Here is a 15,390-nt window from a genome sequence, read left to right as displayed (position 1 = left end):
ACGTGCACGATGCTCACCGTGCATGTTTCCCCCCCGCAGCAATGATGCCGGCCCAGGCTTCGAGCTGCGTGTTGAGCTGTACAGCTGCTGCTCTGAGGAGGACTTCTCAGCAGGGAGCACGCCCAGGAAGCTAGCGAGTAAGCTGAGCTCGTCGCTGGGGCGATCGGCCGGGAAGAAGCTTCGGGCGGCCATGGAGCCCGGTCCGTGCAGTCCCGTGAACAACGGGGGAGCGGCCCCTCTTCTGCTTCCAGTGCCTTCAGTAGCGTAAGTTTGACTTAAAATATTAGCGTGTCACATCCAAGGATTGGGCCTCGTGACGACGTGTTGTTCACATTTATCTCTGTGAGTCTGCGGCCTCAGGAGGCCTGAGGAGAGCCTGAGTCTTCCACTGCACTAACTGAAAGTGTCCGTCTCTCTTGTGTCCCGACAGGGGCCCCAAGTACCACCTCTTAGCTCACACCACCCTGTCGTTGCCACACATCCAGGACAGCTTCCGTACACATGACCTCACTATCTCTGGCAACGGTGAGTGGCGGCCCCCCAGCACTGCTTTGCTCTTCCAGATCTGTCGACACGTCCTCACTTCTCCTCCTGCGCCCTAATAATTGCCTTTGAACGGGGGGCAGGATCCACCCCTCCCCCCTCCGCTGTGATAGACAGCCGCTGCCAAGGTCACGATAATAAAAGCGCTCTGAGCGATGTGACTGCGGTAACGATGGCGGCGACATCGGACCAGACCCAGACGGACAGAAAGGCCCCCTGTGTTTTATTCTTTGGCCCCTCGGTCGGCTGTAACGTTTCTCTCTGGCGTTTCATGCAGCTGCCGCTGTGGCACCGTCTCTCTGGGGGCAGAGGTGGGTGTTGATGTCGAGTATTTGTTAATTATTAACGGCGTTTGTGTCTCTGCAGACGAGTGCTCCTACTGGCTGCCTCTGTACGGCAGCATGTGCTGCCGCCTCGCCGCTCAGCCTCGCTGCATGACCCAACAGATGATGAGCGGGCGCTTGAGAGTCAAGGCAAGTCGGCTCGGTTAATATGTAGTTGGCATTTATTTTGGCCCCCCAATAAATATATATCACTTAATGTGGAAATATAGAATCACGTGACTTCCATTTAAACACACACAGGTCAATATAAACTGTACTTTTTATATTTGATATTAACATTCTAAATAATTGTAGATGATAAAATATTCAGCTGTGATATTTAGGATATTTATTTAATAATTATTATAGAATTATTATGCTTTACATTATACAGTATGTGTACCCAGCATTATCTGCGTATATTGGACATGTTCAGCTTGTGTTGCCCTGTTTTACTTTATGTCTTTTATTAAGGTTTTAATTTCACTAAATGTACATTTCTACACATCGTGAGATGATCTTTTTTTCTCCACCTTGCAGCAGTTGGGCGGCGACCCTCAGCGTTGGACAGACGTGTACGCCGTCCTAAAGGGAGCGAGTCTCTCGTGCTACCGGCGGCAAGAAGATGTGGAGGCGAGCATCGAGCCGGCGTTCACTATTGCTATCAACAAGGTGTGTACTGCGAGGAATCCCCGTGCAGAGGCTGGCCTGCCACGTACCGTCATGATGCCGCAGGCATAATCTCACGCCCACTGTGGCGCCGGAGCAAAACAAGTGTCTTCAGGGTCGGATTGCACAGATTTCACATTTGATGGAGGGACAAAAGCATGCCTGGCTGGAAAAAGAACTTCAGAGGCTTCCAGATCAAATCACATTGACACCTGTGGTGGCCATCTTTCTCATCTTTGTGATGGAAGGGTCAGAGAGACACTCGGCCGTCTCACTTCCTCTCTGTCGGTACACCTGGGACTTCTCATTTCTTTCATAAAGACTCAGTCGGCTTTCACCGTCTGATCCTGAGCTCTCAGCAGACCTAAAGCCGAGTCAGGCCTGTAATATTATGTCTTGTGCTTCGGCTCATCCAAAGAAGACGGAGGAGGGTGGGTGAGGAATGAGTGGAGCCACACTGCCACCTAGCGTTTGTCAGCGGAATAGGTTCAATGTGGGAGTCCGCTCTTTGGTCATTTCTGATGGGGAAAGGTTGAAAAAAAACACACATTTTTAACAGCGGCCTCTTAGTTGGTGAGGTTGACAACTTTAATGACTGTAATGAACTTTGTTGGCTCTCGTCTGCATCAGCGGTTCTGTGGCAGAGGATTGATGTCGATGTGTTTTCATCGCTTGTGTCGCCCAGGAGACCAGAATACGCGCAACAGAGAAAGACCCTGACAGTAAAGCTCAGAACATTTGCATCAGTAACCATTATGGAGGCGAGGAGGTCACGCACACACTCGCCACTGACGCTCGCGAGGACACACATCGGTGGATGGAGGCTTTTTGGCAACATTTCTATGACATGAGTAAGTTGAGTTACATGAGTTACCTAATAATAATGTCGAATTCTGGCCACCACTGTTGTATGAATATACGTGGTGCGGATACAGTGCTGAAGGTTTCACTGTTATCTTCAGGCCAGTGGAGGCAGTGCTGCGATGAGCTGATGAAAATTGAGCTGCCATCGCCACGGAAACCAGCCCCTGTTGCGTTAAAACAAGGCTCGCTCTATCACGAAATGGGTAAGTGTCCCTCCGATGTGGGTGTGTAACTAGAAAATGTTATAAGTCAGTAATCATCAAAGAATGGAGCTGGGGAACGCTCCCTGCCTGCACGTAGGTGGTTTTTAGCTCAACTATTCGGGGTCGATGTGCACGAGACGATCTGAGCTTGGAATTTCTCTTCTGTGAAACCTCAAACTCACGCTGTGCTTTCCTTCTCTGTAGCAGAGGTGGAGGGGGGCTTATCTCTGACACGCTGACACAGTCTTCTTCTCTTCTTGGTCCCTCTTTGTCCCCCTGTGTTTCCTGACCCCGTCACTTCCTGGCATTTTCCTTCTTCTGATCAATATCCCATTTTTATTCATTGTTTGAATCATTAATTTGCGAGTGCATCTACTTTCGCTCCGCTCATCACATGCAACTCATGTCCCACACGGACCCTTTTCAATGCCTCCCCAAACCATTCCAACTGGGACCTGTTGCCCTCCTCCCATCCTCTCCTCCCTTTCTTTTCCCGACCTCCTCTGGGTTGTGTTCACCTTCCCCTGGCAGCTCCTCTTGCTACGCCCTCCTGTGAGGGTCTTCTGCTGCAGGATAACGCTGTGTCCGCTGAGATTCGTGCTCTGCTCTCGTCCTATTACAATGACAGGTGAAGTAACAAATAACAAAATAGTTGTTTTGGGGTTCCACATATCCGGGATCAGCTTCCCAAGGTTTTTAGTAAGTCGAAAGTTTATAGAAATGTATAGAAAAAAAATCAGTTTCTCTGAATTTCAACCAAAAAAACAAGAAACTTTTAATGATTAAGTTCTAGTAAATGATATTTCCATCTGAAAGATATGTTGAGTCCTTTTGCTGTATCCCGTCGCAGTTATTGAATCATCCGATGACCTCAGCGGCGCCGTGTCGGACATCCTGGCTCGGAGGATGCGGGAGCTGCAACTCCGCCGCCAACTGGGCACCTCCCCCACCTCGATGTCTGTGTTCGATGACAACAACCTCAAAAGTGCCGGTTGCCCCCGTCCACATACCTCCCGCCTCTCTGGCCCCAGCCCCGGTGCCCCCCAGTGGAGCCCCGTGAGCCCCCGCCCCGGCCCGCCGGGCCTGCTGTGCTCGGACGCCAGCGTGACGTCCGACAGCGACAGCCACTGCAGCACCAGCCCCTGCTCGCAGCGCCACGGCAGGTGGGAGCCCTCGCCACACTTCTCTCTGTCGTCATCCTTCCCCCCTCATCCTCGGCCACGCACTCTGTCCCTGGATGCTAAGCTCAGCGCCCTCGGAGGGAGGGGTTACGCAGGAGCCAGGACCTTCCAGTGCCACTGCCAGCCTCCTCCCTCCACGCTGCTCGCCCCGCTCGCCATCTCCTCCCGCTCGCCTGGCTCTCAGCGCAGCACCCAGACCACGCTGTCCTGCTCCAGCTCCACCTCCAGCACCAGCTCCAGCAACAGTGAGGGCAGCCCAGAGTTCTCCGAGGGGGGCCTCTTCTCAAGGCCCTCCCCAGCTCGCCGCAGCCTCAGGAACCTCAGGGCGAGACTCGACCCTCGCAACTGGCTCCAGAGTCAGGTGTGAACTGACCGTTGGGTGACTGCGGTACCGTCGTTGGTGAAACTTTTAATATGTGAAACCCACCTCAGGTAAACCACCCTGAGGAGGAGGGTAGGTGGGATCTGGGATCTGTTCTGGCCCTGATGGTGGGACAGGTGTCAAGGAGGTCCCTCTGGAGTAAAACTGGAACAAAAAGGTGACAATCACCTCAGGCCACTCTGCACTTTGCTGGGTTGCCCCACTTGGGAGGCTGGTCCAAAGCTACATGGGGATATTCTGCTTGCTTTGAGAGGTCCTGCTGCTTGGATGGGGGTGGGGGGGCAGTATAAAGAGCTAAAAATAGACACACATAAAGTCTGCTGTCCAATTCTGAAACAATTACTGATTTTGTCTTCTGCACCCTGCAGCATCCAAGTCCCATTTCAACATTTCTGCTCGTGCACTAACAGTATTTTACGACTGGATGTGTCTTATCTGGGTTTGGATGCAATATTTCTGCTATGGAAACTGTGTGAGCCGGACAGAAGATGGAGGCTGAAGTGGTGACGGCTGCCTCTGATGTGACCTAAGCCAGATGATTCTCCTAACTATGACTATGCACATTTCCTGCATGATTTGAAACTCTGGTCAAGGTTTAACTTTATGCAAGTGCTCCTACTTACTGTACTGGTTATTACTGTGACATCTTCAGGGTTTAAGTGTGACGTTTAGTTTTTACATAATTCATCACTCAGTTGACAGGTTGTCATTCTAACTGGTCTCTATATTATTATTATTGTTATTATTATTATTATTATTGTCATCATCATCATCACCCTAATCATCGTCATCAGCATCAATGGGCCTGGATCATTGATGACCTCCTGTAATTGTATTCTAGGCAGATTTCAGCAGATAAACTCCCACTCGGGCATCATATTGATCCCTAAATAATAAGGTCACGATCGTCAGAAGGAGGAGATCATTGTTTACAGTGCGGTCTGCTTGTTTCAGTCTAATTAATCGTCATTATTAATCGTCCCTGCGTAAAGGCAACATCACCGTCAGCGTCGTCTTTTCTCTCGTTTCTGTGGGATTTGCTTCAGGATTGGGATCCAAACTCTGATGTTTAAAAATGTAACGAAGCTTTTCTAATTGAACAAATGAGCCCACTTGTTTTGTTTGGGGTTTCTGTGTGGATCCTGTGATAAATGCAGCTATATTGATCCGCGGTGATCAGGATCATTTTAGCAGGTGATGTGCTGTTGAGTAAATAAGATTGAGTGTTAGAACCTTGCAAACGTGTCCCCTGTCAGCAGGTTGTGTGTTCTGCATGTGTGCTGCCCTCCGAGGCCAATGGGAAATGATGTTTGAAATAATATAACTAATTACAATAAATGGTTTAATTCATAGATGGCTGCAGTGAATGTCAGTTATTTGAACCTTTGGGAAAGGTGGCTAGCAAAGTGTGCTGATATTTCCGAGCTCACACTTGTTCCTGTAAATGGAGATCTCTCCTCCATCATTTCCTTCCTCCTCATCCATCAACAACCCCCCAGGAGATTATTGTCCGAGTGAAGGTGAAACACTGAAGGCAGGCAGAACGGAGGCTTTATTGTTAGTGTTTTAGAAGCAAAACATGCACTCTTACAAAGATTGGAGGTAGTAGAAACATAGGAGTGCATCAACGGCCTCAGGGAAGCCTCAGTCTGCAGTGCAGGTCTGTGTTATTGTGCTAATATAGGTTTGCAATTGCTTAAAATATATATAAAAAAACATGAATCCAGTAGTTTAATAATTATGCATCGATATAAGACAGAGTAACACTGGTGAATACTTATATATAGTCACATTGACTTATGTAACCCAATAAGGGCATTTGAAATACGTTTGGTAATTAAATATTGGATTACATAAGAAATTTAAAAATGTTTCATTCACTTATGTGTAAATTGCAATCATTTCCTCTCCCCTTGTGGGATTCCTATATTTCCTTTCTTCACTTGTGCTTGTTCCTCTTCCCTCGCTCTCTGGCACTAGCAGGCGCTGCCTGGGTTACTGGCTCGCAGCGCCACTCCGGCCAGAGTCCTCCGGGCAAATGTGGAGAACCTTCCAGGGCACGTGCCGGCCCGGCTGATGTAACTCGACGCAAGCCGATGGAGCCGCTTCGCACCAAAAGTGTTGTAGTGTCCCGGGAGGACCTGGTCAACCTGTTAATATCAAAAAGAAAGATACGTCGATAAGTTCTGAGAACTGCAACATTATCAGGTGGTAAAACTTTATTGTACACGAACTGTTGGCCAGACAGAGCCGAGAAAGTGGGCTGATGCTAGGAAGCTCCCTGCTGAGTCACCAGTACCTGTTCACTGTCGACCAGGCCCACCAAGCGCTCACAGCTGCTGATGTAGTCGCTGACGTGGCTGTAGGGCAGCCAGTCGATCATGTGGCCGTCGTACACCACGTCTCCGGTGAACAGGAGCTTGTTCTCACGATCGTGGAGGCAGATGCTGCCGCGAGAGTGACCGGGCATGTGGAGCACAGTCAGCTGTCGGTTCCCCAGGTTGATGACGTCGCCTTGACGATCAGGAAACAGGAAACAACATTTAATGAGCCTCGTTCCCTCACAATTTGTCTGGCTACGATCCTACGGACGATAAATGTCATGAGAGGCCGAACATGGAGATGGGAAGAGTTATGACACAGCAGAATCAGGGTGGAGCAAGATGTATTAAAATATTCCTTTATTATTAATTAAATACTGGATTCTGACCTTTATAGAAATATATATATATAAATCAAGTTGTTTTATAGTAATTGCTATAGCCAACAATGAGTGTATTTACATTGTTTATAACTGGGCAGACACAGCCCAATTTATGTGGATCAAAATGTATGTAATTATGTATACAGTATGTTTTTAGGCTTATTTTAGCTCATCAAAATTCATCACTCACGATAAGAAAGGGATTAAAAAGTGAAGTTAATATCACAGTTATCAATAATAATGGGGCTCAGTTATCATCGCGTAACCACTTGAGTTCAGCGCCGATAAAGAATAAAATAAAGAATAAAAAAAGAATAAAATAAAGAATAAAATAAAGAATGCATAGGTGGAAAACTAAATGAGGAAAGTGAACAAATACGGAAACGCCTCCAAAAAATATGGAGCGGAATTGATTGATTCATTTATGCTTTAGTCATTTTTGGTCCACCATAGATGAATTCCTGCTCAAGTATAGAGGCTTGTCTTTAGCGTGCACATTAGCGTGCACATTAGCGTGCACATTAGCGTGCACATTAGCGTGCACATTAGCGTGCACATTAGCGTGCACATTAGCGTGCACATTAGCGTGCACATCATCCAGAGCCCTGGATGAGCAGCGGACCCGTCTAATGGTGTCGTCCACTGCCCTGATGCTGATTCAAATGTGTCGAATGTGCCACCTTGTCTCTTATCAAACGCCCATTACCGTGCAAAAATAAAATAAAAAAGGATGTGAATAAGAAGTGGACTTCCCACCGACCCTCTTGCAGAATGTGCGTGGGCTGCACAGCCTTGACTTTGTAGTGCCTTGCCCTCCATCCGGGGCTGGGGGCCTCGGTTATCTCGCTGTCGCTCAGCCAGGTGACCATCTCGAAGTTGTCTCCGTTGGACAGGGCATCGACCTCGGCGCTGTGGACGCCCACCTGTTGGAACTGATGCAGACCCCCCGAGTGGTCGAAGTGCGCGTGTGTGGCGATGGCCAGCAGCGGGTTCTTCCTCTGGGGGTCTTTCCCCAGCAGCCCCTTGGCGTCGATGTAGTCAGGTAAGCTCCTCAAGCCCAGCCCGGTATCGATCACCACGTCCTGGTGGGAGCCGCGGAGCAGCCAGATGTTGCAGCGGTTTTCGGACTGGTAGAACCGCTCCTGGATCCAGAAGAGTCCGTCTCCAAGCGATTTGTGAGCGTACCAGTCGGCTGCAGACATCACAGCACGCGCGAGGGTCCAGCTAACCTGCTGCAGCAGAGGGGCGCGAGCCTGCTAGCCTGCTAGCTACTGGCGGCGTTCGCTGGGGTGAAAGTGATGGTGGCGGCGGACACGCCCTTGCTGTGGAGGACGGCGTTGATTGGTCCAACGCAGTAGTGACGACACCAGAGGGCGTGCTGCTATTGGCTGTCCCACGGGGGCGGGGCCAGCTAAAGGCATAGTTTCTGATAAATTGAAACTATCAGTAAAGCTCGTTCTCTGTGAGGATAAACTAAATGGAGAAGAGGTCACGTTTGGACCAGAAAAGGTTCAGTAGTTGCAAGTTTAAAAATAAGTCCACTCGAAATTGGAGTCCTTCTGAAGCCAAAGTTGCTGACTACTAGGATTGTACGTGCAACACATTGGCGACATTGTACTAAAAGTTCAATAGTGAGTATTCAAGTATGTTGTGCTGCCTTTGGACCAGTTGTTGTCGTTTCTCAGTCTAATAGAGGCTAAATCACGAGCTGGTGATGATGGCGCGCTGCCTCCATTCATATGTGCACGTGTTTGACTGTGAGGTGGACAGAAACGTGGAGTCTGTGGGCTGCAGGTTCACGGGAGATTGGCCGTCATGGCAGGCAGAGGTCGTGGTGCAGCTTCATTCACGTTCAACATCGAGGCTCTGGGCATCGGCCGAGGCAGCATGCCAGACGCAAGGGTGGGTCCCAGCCCGCTGTTCCCAGTAAGTAGCGAACACACACGAGCTTTGCACAATAAAACGTCATATTGCAGCATGCAGACACCAGAGAACCTTTCAACTCGAACTATCGGGATGAAGACGTGTTGGGAAACGAACAATAGATACTTTGTTGAGTTTCTAAACTTGGATGTGAGGACTGCGGTCAGGCCAACCAACAGATGAGCAGAAGCATGAAGGGCCCATGAAGAGTTCCAGGATCTCTGAAGGGAATAAATCCCACATGAAGCCGCTTCTATCGCTCCATGTTGCGCTCAGCATTTACCGTAATGCCTCGAATACACAGAGCAACAGGAATTCCGAGTGTCTGCTGGCTTTTCTGCTTCTGCTCATCTGTTGGTTGTTCCTGACCATAGTAAGTGAGCCGGGTCCCACATTTGTCTCTGGTTAAAAGTATCTTTTTATGACTGGATATATTTTTAAGTAGATTTTATAATACAGTTTTGGGAATACCAACACTGAACATTATATTTACCCCCAAGTGAAAGAGAAAGTAATGGTTGTATATTTATATTAATGTCAGAACTTGAATGGTGCTGATTTGACTTGTGACAGATTTGATGAAAATGTGCATGAATTGTGGATTAGAGGTTACGTTGTTTGGCCAGATTATTTATCAGAGTTGTCAAATTAGCCGGTTCAGATTTGCACATTTCTGCTGAACAAACTTCAGACAACTGATTAAATCCTCAGTTTGTGTTTCACTGTGGGAGTTTTGTCTGTAGAGTCTGTGATTCCTTAACTTTGGATTTGGCCTGTGGAGCTGTGGGAGAGACCTGTTCTGGGTGGGTCATCCCACAGCAGTTTGAGCTGCAAAATTAGGTCCTGTTAGCATCTGCTCCAGCCATCTTAATCATGTTAATCAGGCTAGACGAGTCTGTACACAGCTGCATAATTAAAGGTGATGCACAGCTCACAGTGGTGCCAGGTGTGCCAGTTCCTGTTGCCAGGTGTGCCAGTTCCTGTTGCCGCGCGTGCCAGTTCCTGTTGCCGCGCGTGCCAGTTCCTGTTGCCGCGCGTGCCAGTTCCTGTTGCCGCGCGTGCCAGTTCCTGTTGCCGCGCGTGCCAGTTCCTGTTGCCGCGCGTGCCAGTTCCTGTTGCCGCGCGTGCTCGCTGTTATCTCTCCTCTACTGGTTGTTCCACCAGACCACAGACTTTAAGCCGGTGCCCCTGAAGGCTGGCGAGGAGGAGGACTACATGCTGGCCTTGAAGCAGGAGCTGAGAGGAGCAATGCAGAGGCTGCCGTACAACATCAAGCCCCTCTCCAACAGAGCAGGTGAGGAGCAGAGTACCGCAGGTGAGGAGAGGAGAGGAGCAGAGTACCGCAGGTGAGGAGAGGAGCAGAGTACCGCAGGTGAGGAGAGGAGCAGAGTACCGCAGGTGAGGAGAGGAGCAGAGTACCGCAGGTGAGGAGAGGAGCAGAGTACCGCAGGTGAGGAGAGGAGAGGAGCAGAGTACCGCAGGTGAGGAGAGGAGCAGAGTACCGCAGGTGTTAGAGGAGCAGAGTACCGCAGGTGAGGAGAGGAGAGGAGCAGAGTACCGCAGGTGTTAGAGGAGCAGAGTACCGCAGGTGAGGAGAGGAGCAGAGTACCGCAGGTGTTAGAGGAGCAGAGTACCGCAGGTGTTAGAGGAGCAGAGTACCGCAGGTGGTAGAGGAGAGGAGCAGAGTACCGCAGGTGGTAGAGGAGAGGAGCAGAGTACCGCAGGTGAGGAGAGGAGAGGAGCAGAGTACCGCAGGTGTTAGAGGAGCAGAGTACCGCAGGTGGTAGAGGAGAGGAGCAGAGTACCGCAGGTGAGGGGAGGAGCAGAGTACCGCAGGTGAGGAGAGGAGAGGAGCAGAGTACCGCAGGTGAGGAGAGGAGAGGAGCAGAGTACCGCAGGTGAGGGGAGGAGCAGAGTCCCGCAGGTGGTAGAGGAGCAGAGTCCCGCAGGTGGTAGAGGAGCAGAGTCCCGCAGGTGGAGAGGAGCAGAGTCCCGCAGGTGGAGAGGAGCAGAGTACCGCAGGTGAGGAGAGGAGCAGAGTACCGCAGGTGGTAGAGGAGCAGAGTACCGCAGGTGGTAGAGGAGCAGAGTACCGCAGGTGGTAGAGGAGCAGAGTACCGCAGGTGGTAGAGGAGCAGAGTACCGCAGGTGAGGAGAGGAGCAGAGTACCGCAGGTGAGGAGAGGAGCAGAGTACCGCAGGTGAGGAGAGGAGCAGAGTACCGCAGTAGAGGAGCAGAGTACCGCAGGTGGTAGAGGAGCAGAGTACCGCAGGTGGTAGAGGAGCAGAGTACCGCAGGTGGTAGAGGAGCAGAGTACCGCAGTAGAGGAGCAGAGTACCGCAGTAGAGGAGCAGAGTACCGCAGGTGGTAGAGGAGCAGAGTACCGCAGGTGGTAGAGGAGCAGAGTACCGCAGGTGGTAGAGGAGCAGAGTACCGCAGGTGGTAGAGGAGAGGAGCAGAGTACCGCAGGTGGTAGAGGAGCAGAGTACCGCAGTAGACTGGACACTCAATCTAAAGCCTGTAGCCCTCTGATGTGTCAGCCTGGAGGATGATGCAGCACTTTAGGAGCCCAGACGTTTCTTCAGGCCTGTAGAGGAAATTTCAGCAGAATATTGGATTACAGGCGCCGTCGGGCTCTGGCGAGACAGTCGAGCCCTGACCGGAAAGATAAGTTCCCCCCAACGGCTCATGTTGTTGCTGATGTTTTAAACAAATCGCCTCCTTTTACATGAAGCAGAAGTGGAGAAATACACACAGCGGTACATCAAGCAGAGCCAGAGGACCAACGAGGAGTGGACTCCAGGTAGAGGGAATGGACACAGGTGCATCTCAAGGATGGAGAAATGATGATATATTTTAATATTCCCAGACTGGAACCTCCTCCCCAAAGAACTGATGCCTCGAAAAAGAAGAGTTGGTGCCGAAGCAGGTCCGTGAACGGCAGAATAAAGGTCACATGATGCAGTCAGGGTGACGAGGACGTTTAAACCCCACAGGCACAACCAAGAAAACCAGGATCTCGCAGAAAGTGAACCAGGATATTCTGAATAAGTTAGAGGTGAGCTTCCGCCCGTCCCGTGAAGTTAAAATGTCCTTAAAGGAGCTTCTGAAGGCGAAGCTGCACGTGTGTTTCAGGATCTAGAGAAGAAGGATCGGAACCCTGAAAAATCTGACGATGAGACAGAGAAGAAGGCCGAGAACGAAGAGGAGGAAGTGGAGGAGGAAGAATTTGAGGAGGAGGACATTGAAGAGGTGGATCAGAATCATGTCTCCTCAGGAATCTGCCGTATTAAAATGATCCGCTTCATCTTCCCGTGCAGGAAAACGACTACATCGACAGCTACTTCGACAACGGCGAAGACTTCGCAGCAGGCAGCGACGAAAACATAGACGGCGAAGCCACTTACTGAGCCCGTGGGGACGGTGTCCGGCCGGAACGTCCACCTGGACCTTCGGTAGAGCCATTGTCGGTTTTTCTGCTGCTGAGCCCAAGTGTAAATAAGAAACTGGGAGTGTGCGCCTCTTGGTCATAATTTATTCAAAATATATTTATTTTCCAGTCTGGAATATTTCCACAGTTTAAAAGGCACATATTGACACGCTGTAATGCTGCTGAAGTGGTCAAATAAAGCGTCTAACAGATTTTCACAGCATTACAGAGTCTTTGTGGGAATGTTGGAATCAAGCGTCCCAACCAGGTTTGGCAGAAGAAAACTCGGGAGCAGAACTGCTCGGTGATCGAGCAGATAGCTCAATACTGAACAGACATGCTGAAGAAGCTTCAGAATAAATTAACGAGGAGAGTATGGCAGCAATGGCACGAACACAGGGGCATCGGGGGCACATCATTAAATTAGACTGACTTAAAACTAATGGTGAAGAAGCAGCAAAGATAAAACAGACTTAATTTTACTTGCTTAAATCCTGGAGTAGATCCAAGGGGGGGTCCTGGCCTGCGAGTGAACTCAATGATCGGTTTTCTAGCCCAGTTACTAGGACCTAGTGACCTAGTAGGACCTAGTAGGAGCCTAGTTCAGGACTAGAAACCTGCTGCTAGTGTGAGTCTGTTAGCAACGTGGTGTTGATCCCTTATGCTTTGGCGAGCGCGCCATGTTCTCCGTCCCCTCTTCTGTCCACCACAGGCTCCTGGAAATTCCCCTCTCCCATTCTTCCAGCATCATTTCCAGGCCACCCTCCTTTCTGGACCTCATTGGAATCGAGACTTTGTAAATGACCGAGGTCGACGTTTCCCTGAGGCGCGTCGTCGAGCGGCTGCGTGGGGACGCCATGGTGGCTGACGTCGGCCTTCATCAGCACCTCGTAATACAGCAGATAGAAGACGGGCGTGACGATGCCAACCACCAGCATGATGGCGACGGCAGTCCACCATCTCATGCCCCAGTCGGCACCATAATAGGGGTCCTTTCTCTGCGCTGGTTTGTAGCTGAGCTCTGTGGGCGGTGGCTGTAGTGTCAGGGAGGACACGACTTCATTCAGGCTGGTTCGAGACGGACCTGTGGACTTCACCAGCTGTTCAATGTCCTTGTCCTTTTCCAGCAGGAAGCCTTCCACGCTGTCGGTGGAAGAGGAAGAGTCTGTGGAGGACTCTGGAGGAGGGGAGGCGATGGAGGTGATTGGGGGCAAGCGTCTGGCCCCTGATGGGGACGAAGGTTTATGGAGGCCGGTGATGTGAGTCTCAGTCAGGATGCTGAAGCGTCTCACGGGAATCTTGACGGACCGCAACGCAAAGAAGTCCTGTTCGGTCAACAAGTTGTTGGCGCGCTTTATATCGGCCAACTGTTAAAGACAAACGGACGTTAGAAAGATGACCTGCAGGTAAAGTCACAGTCCTGAGCTGTTCAAACACCCTCCTACTGCCCCAAACACCCTCCTACTGCCCCATGTTAGTTGTTAAATGCAGGTTCCACGTGCTTTATTTCCAATCTAAGGACTTTAACAACTTTTAACAGCAAACATTAGTGTTATAAAACTAGGCTTTGCTATGCTTCTGGGTCCGTCATTCCTCTGAAAGGAACTTTGTAACAGCATTAAAGAGCTGAGCAGGTCCTCAGCAGAGGAGCGAAGAGCCCAAACGTGGAGAACAGGCCTACCGAGCAGTGGTACTGCAGAGAAATACTGTTGAGTGTGTCCCCCTCTTGGATGTCTCGGGTCAGGTAGACGATGTCCTCCATCCGTTCCCTGGAGGTGCTCCTCCGCAACCTCTCTTTGCCACGTGGCCGCAGCTCGTAGTTCTCGCCGTCCTCCTCAGACAAGTCGTTCTCTGAGCCGTTGTTTCCGAACAGATAGGCATGAGCGCCATTGGCAGGCTGCACCATGGTGGCCGACTGGAGTCCATAGTGCTGGTTTCTAGTGGACATATTTTCTTATCTGTGTTGGAAAGAGTCGAGAGTTTTCAGATTAGATGCGTTATATTGTTACCAACTTTAACCTCCTGCTACTCGAACCTTTTCTCTTCACGTGAGCAGACAAGAACTCGGGTTAAAGTACACCTCAGTTAATCGAGCTTGATTTAAGACTGATAAGAAGTGTGGAGAGAACATCAAGTGCTGGCAATGTCAACACATGTGATATTAATTTTTACTAACGCTGTACAATCATTTTAAACTAGAAAAGAAGCACTGGGAGAGCGGAGATGTCGGCCAAGGAGCCACTTGGACTCAGATCCAAGTTCTCCTTGCATGAGCAGCCCACGCTCCTGGTTCAACTGAAATATAAAGTAATATACATACATATGCATCAGTAATACGGGTTACAGAGCAGAGAAGGGTTCTTTTGGATCAAAAAGCCCCTTAGCGTTGATATTTGGAGGATTAAAGGTGAAAGTCCCCTCGGAATCGGCTCCATCCCCTGAACCGAATCAAAGTCAGTGCATTTTTGGAGCAAATATTCGCAAATAAGTCACTTAATCACTGAACAAAACAGGTTCCATTTGCATTCTCTCGGTGTACGAAGCATTGGACCCTGCACACGTAAAGCAGAGAGCTCAGCTCACATTTGTTCAGCATAACCACCAAGTGTCGTCGTGTAAGTGGAGAATTAAGATCGACATGCATGAGATGCTATAACCCTCATTATTGATTATATAACAGTTATTAGCGACACCGGTACATGCAAACACTCGTTATTGTTGTCAATTGCGATTAAAAATAAGGAGTTTAAGATACAAACTAGAAGTTTAATCCAACTATCACGAAGTTGATGAGCTGACGTAAACGCTCGTCCACAAGCTAGCAACACGCTAACAGGGCTAGGCTACTGATGCTAACCAGCGACCATCTGTGTTAACGAGTACGAATGTAGCCAGGTCCAAGGCTGGTTTAATGCTTAACCGGGAGACGATTCTCAACGACTACCTGCAAGTGTAACCAGTCAGCTGTCCAGAATAATATCCATACTTGTAGAGGTAGTAAATCCTGCCTCACCTCCCCGTTCGTCCCTCATCTGCCTACTTAGCTGCGCCGCTACCGCTCGCGCCACGTCAACAGCATATTTGCGTAATGACGTCACCGATGACGTATTCCTCTAAACGGAAGCCTCGCGAGATGGCGCTATTTACCATGAATACGCAGTACTTATC

General features: G+C 49.8%; 4 protein-coding genes across 15 annotated transcripts in view; 2 read left to right on the top strand and 2 right to left on the bottom strand.

Moving 5' to 3' along the window:
- rtkna (rhotekin a) overlaps nt 1-5,517 on the top strand; it is a 40,410-nt gene extending 34,893 nt beyond the window's left edge. For 3 of the 5 annotated variants that reach the window (XM_029830079.1, XM_011616042.2, XM_011616043.2), the window contains exons 5-11: nt 40-264; nt 431-525; nt 910-1,016; nt 1,407-1,538; nt 2,221-2,386; nt 2,498-2,602; nt 3,453-5,517. In XM_029830079.1, coding sequence (XP_029685939.1) covers nt 40-264; nt 431-525; nt 910-1,016; nt 1,407-1,538; nt 2,221-2,386; nt 2,498-2,602; nt 3,453-4,150 — 1,528 coding nt within the window. In that variant the 3' untranslated portion in view covers nt 4,151-5,517. Of the gene's footprint in view, nt 1-39; nt 265-430; nt 526-909; nt 1,017-1,406; nt 1,539-2,220; nt 2,387-2,497; nt 2,603-2,806; nt 3,231-3,452 lie in introns of all 5 variants that reach the window. The other 2 variants (XR_003886713.1, XM_029830080.1) reach the window with 2 other exon arrangements.
- A 181-nt stretch (nt 5,518-5,698) lies between these two features.
- mblac2 (metallo-beta-lactamase domain containing 2) lies at nt 5,699-8,182 on the bottom strand. Its single transcript, XM_003975231.3, has 3 exons — nt 7,630-8,182; nt 6,465-6,679; nt 5,699-6,315 (listed from the first exon to the last, which is right to left on the bottom strand). Exons 1-3 carry the CDS (start codon nt 8,069-8,071, stop codon nt 6,142-6,144), a joined length of 831 nt encoding a protein of 276 aa, XP_003975280.1. The 5' UTR covers nt 8,072-8,182; the 3' UTR covers nt 5,699-6,141.
- Nucleotides 8,183-8,329: 147 nt separating this feature from the next.
- polr3g (polymerase (RNA) III (DNA directed) polypeptide G) lies at nt 8,330-12,435 on the top strand. Of its 6 annotated transcripts, none has more exons than XM_011616048.2 (8): nt 8,330-8,500; nt 8,664-8,795; nt 9,957-10,086; nt 11,527-11,595; nt 11,662-11,721; nt 11,789-11,850; nt 11,928-12,044; nt 12,113-12,435. In XM_011616048.2, exons 2-8 carry the CDS (start codon nt 8,685-8,687, stop codon nt 12,200-12,202), a joined length of 639 nt encoding a protein of 212 aa, XP_011614350.2. In that variant the 5' UTR covers nt 8,330-8,500; nt 8,664-8,684; the 3' UTR covers nt 12,203-12,435. The 6 variants fall into 6 exon arrangements, with proteins under 6 accessions (XP_011614350.2, XP_011614351.2, XP_011614352.2 ...); XM_011616049.2 differs by having other exon boundaries at nt 8,640-8,795; XM_011616050.2 differs by having other exon boundaries at nt 8,632-8,795; nt 11,530-11,595.
- On the bottom strand, nt 12,311-15,338 carry lysmd3 (LysM, putative peptidoglycan-binding, domain containing 3). 3 transcript variants are annotated; one of them, XM_011616045.2, is made up of 3 exons: nt 15,209-15,338; nt 13,904-14,180; nt 12,311-13,589 (listed from the first exon to the last, which is right to left on the bottom strand). In XM_011616045.2, exons 2-3 carry the CDS (start codon nt 14,168-14,170, stop codon nt 12,882-12,884), a joined length of 975 nt encoding a protein of 324 aa, XP_011614347.1. In that variant the 5' UTR covers nt 14,171-14,180; nt 15,209-15,338; the 3' UTR covers nt 12,311-12,881. The 3 variants fall into 3 exon arrangements, with proteins under 3 accessions (XP_011614347.1, XP_011614346.1, XP_003975290.1); XM_011616044.2 differs by having other exon boundaries at nt 15,236-15,338; XM_003975241.3 differs by having other exon boundaries at nt 15,167-15,319.
- Between the last annotated feature and the right edge of the window lie 52 nt (nt 15,339-15,390).

The sequence above is a fragment of the Takifugu rubripes genome, chromosome 21, assembly GCF_901000725.2.
Source record: "Takifugu rubripes chromosome 21, fTakRub1.2, whole genome shotgun sequence".
In the NCBI taxonomy this organism is placed as follows: Eukaryota; Metazoa; Chordata; class Actinopteri; order Tetraodontiformes; family Tetraodontidae; genus Takifugu; species Takifugu rubripes.
Note: the sequence above shows the minus strand (reverse complement) of the source record. Positions and strands in the feature narration are given on the sequence as shown.